At 57.5% G+C, this 3,397-nt stretch overlaps 1 protein-coding gene across 1 annotated transcript; it reads right to left on the reverse strand.

The window, feature by feature from the left end:
* Positions 1-559: 559 nt before the first annotated feature.
* Positions 560-1,879, reverse strand: SPRG_17768 (hypothetical protein; the record flags this gene model as incomplete). The annotated part of the gene is made up of 1 exon (XM_012357161.1): positions 560-1,879. The coding sequence occupies one exon, from the start codon at positions 1,877-1,879 to the stop codon at positions 560-562; it is 1,320 nt and encodes a 439-aa protein (XP_012212551.1).
* Positions 1,880-3,397: the final 1,518 nt, after the last annotated feature.

Below are 3,397 nucleotides of genomic sequence, written 5' to 3' on the forward strand. Positions count from 1 at the left end.
CTCAAAAAGACCATCACTCTGGAGATACCCCGTGGACCAGATCCAGTGTGAATGTTTGTCGTGCTGGACGATCGTCGTTGGGTCGTTGCCCTCGGTCATGCAACCAGGGGTGAACCCCTTCATGCAACGTGCCAATGCTTCAGTAAGCAGGCAGAGGCAACCGATTCGAGACACGCAGTACCATTGTGTTGCCACCAATGCCACGACACACAAGAAGTTGCGTCAGCTGCCAACCTCGGCGCCAGCGGACGCTGCCGCGATCAAGCGTCACCGCCACCGACGACATCGCAGCCAAGCACTACACATATACAGCCGGAGCGATGGCGAGAACGGCACTCGACTGGGAGCGCCAGCGTCCGAGACACTACTTCTGGTTTGTACAGCAGCGTGGCGCTGGCTTGACCGCTCGATATGCCAACGCACACCGCTCTCTGCATCGGCAAGGCGAGGCAAGCGCTCGGCGTGTTCGCTTTTTCCTCTAGCCTCTATGCGTACCAGCTTGGTCGAGGGTTCAAGTACCGTCAAGATACATATTATATTCATAATGAATGAGACGACCTCAGCACGTCAATGCTCGCTGCATGACGGGCAGTACAACCCCATGCGTGGGCAACGCAATCTCCGTCTTCTTGGCGGCGCGGTCGAGCAAGCTCGCCTTCTTGGACGCGACGAGGCGGCACAATCGCCGACGCAAGATAACTCGAAGCATCGCTTTACGAAAGCGCGTCATCGCTGGCGACGCTAGCCGCTCCGAGATGCGCTCCACCCGGCGTGAAGCCACAAAGGCCGGCAGACGTGAGACGATTTCGGACGACCAGCGACGCCGAGCCAGATCGTGGCGCCACGTCATGACGTAGTCTGGGAGGCGCGCCATGTACCGCCGACGGCGCCAGCGCACAATGCCTGCGGCGAGCGTCATCGTCCACGACGGTGACGCGCCGATCGTCGATGAAATCGCAGCCAGACGTTGCGCAAGGACAAGAGGGCCAATGGCAGGCACGACCGTCGTCTGGAAGCGCCGACGGTAGACGCAGTGCTTTGCGAACGTCGTCAATGCACGCTTGAGTGACTTGGCGGCCAAGAGGTTCTGCACACGAAGGTGGAGCTGGGTCCACTCGACCTGCGCCGGCCAGTTGAAGTGTTCGCCACAAAAGCACGTGATCGCGTCGCAGCCGTCGCCCTTGACGAGGAAGACCATGCACGATGGGCACTGCGCCATGTCCGTATCGTACTCGTTCACGTCGCAGTAGTGCTCGCTGTCGTACTCTGCCTGGCAGAGGAAACACACGTCGCGCTCGCAGCAAGAAGTCATCGCCGAGCAAACGTAGTGCCTCATCCAATGAGTAAAGAGCAAGCCCGCACGCTCGCTGTCGCCGATTTTTCGGAGGATCGTGTCAACCGAAGCGTTGGCTGCGAGCATCCGAGCGTAGAGCTCCTGCACCGAGAGCTTGTGCTCGACGTACGCCATCACGTCGTCGGCTAGCACCAGGTTCGCTGGTGTCCCGGACAAGGCAATGTGCGTCTCGTACAGTGTATCATCAATCTCGGGGAGGAGGCACGTATTCTCGTCGCAGCCGGGGCACCGGACGTAGCACGCCGTCTTGACGCGTTCGTTCAATTCGTACAATAGCCCGCGCGTGGTGTCGTCGCTGCACCGACGGCGGAACAAGCACATGTTGACCGGCCGCACGCAGAGCGGGCAATGCAGCTTGGTCAGGACACCGGCGATCGCGCTCGCAAGCTTGGAGGCTACGTATGCGCGCAAGCAGGCGATGCAGAGGGCGCCGGAACACGTAGCCTCATCACCGCAGACACCGCGGATCGTTGCGACGTCGTCGAGGCAGATGGCACATGTCGTGGGCTCTTGCTCGGGCTCCATGAGGCAAATGCAGAAATGGTACTTGCAGCTTGACGTCGGGGATCGATGTGAGTGATGGTGTTCGAGGAACCCGGACCAGACGCTTGGATATCGACCACAAGATTTGAACGCAGTAGAGCTCGTGGTCTGGCTCGTCCCATCAGCGCCTGCTGGGCTTTTGCTGCGTGATGGTCCTACTTGAACTTGAATCGCTCAGGGTTTCATCGTCGATTGAGACATGGCTCATGACGTGGCATCGCGTCTGCAAGTTTCGCCCAAGACGGTTTTCCGGGCGCTGGCCTTGACCTTGGACGATGATGGACGGCCGTCGTCATGGAGAGTGCAAGGGAATATGCATCGTGTATGCCAACGAGAAGACCCCGTCATCGTCTCGGTCGCCTTCCTGCCTTTCCGGTGTGGCTCGATCAGGGTTGAGCTTCATTTTGGGACATACCTGTTTCTCCCCGGGATAAACCATCATGTTGGGATAAATCCATCCATGACAGTAAAATACTAGTAGTATGCCGCAGATCGGTGGCGTCAACCATTCCGCCCAATTTGGGTAAAAGTGGCAAATCACCCTAGCACATGTGCATTGACGCCGCTCATGGGTCCACCATTGCTTGCTCGTGGATGGAACCCGCTAAAACATTGCGCGGCGCTAGCAAGCAAGTATATCGAAACCTACGTCCTTGGTAGACTGTCGCCATACCCGATGCAGCCGCCCTGCTTTCCAGTCTCTCTGTGGCTGCACTCCCGTCCCTCAATCGGTCATGAAGCAAACAATCTTCGTGCCTTGGGACAGCGGCGTTGTATTGCGCTCGTGCAATTTGTGTGCCCCGCCTGACGCGACTGCCAAAAGATGATGCAGTAGTACGACGACTTGCAGCCACAAGGTGAACGAGTGGAAGCGACACTCGACCGCCCTGTTGCCGCATTGTACCCGGCGGCAACACTTTGCTTGTACAATAGAAGCCGTTGCCCTCCACCTTCGAACTCGTAAGCTCGTAACGCGAGTGTTAGCGGGCGGTCTTGATAGCTAGAGTCTCCTATTAGAAAGCACAAGGCTCATAACGTATGGCCATGGCAGCATGGCGCGTCTGTCTGCTGCGCACCGTTGCAGCCGGCGACGTTGTTGTCGTCCGCTCCTGGATGAGAACGTGCGACGAAGCAGCCCGCGTCCGTGGCCAAGATCGTTGGCGGCGGCCGCTGATTGGGTGGCGCACGTATCTTGCTCACTCTATCGAACTCCACACACTTGGCTTTTGTATGGTGTGGTTCAGCGAGTCAGTTCTGAAAACTTTCTTTTCAGTATCGCTCTCGTGGTACCTTGAAGTTCTTTTTTAAAATATGAACTGGAAATTGTACTATATATGCATTATATTGCATAATGCTACCCGCAAGAGGCAAGAATCCGCATATGCAAAAGGGAGTGGCGGAGGAACTTGCCTGGAACGCGAAACGCACAAGCGGCGAAGACGACATTTCACTTGCGATCTCTCACGACCAGATGGCGGGCCTGCACGACGAGGGCCTCGA

This window comes from Saprolegnia parasitica, assembly GCF_000151545.1.
Source record: "Saprolegnia parasitica CBS 223.65 unplaced genomic scaffold supercont2.764, whole genome shotgun sequence".
Lineage (NCBI taxonomy): Eukaryota > Oomycota > Saprolegniomycetes > Saprolegniales > Saprolegniaceae > Saprolegnia > Saprolegnia parasitica.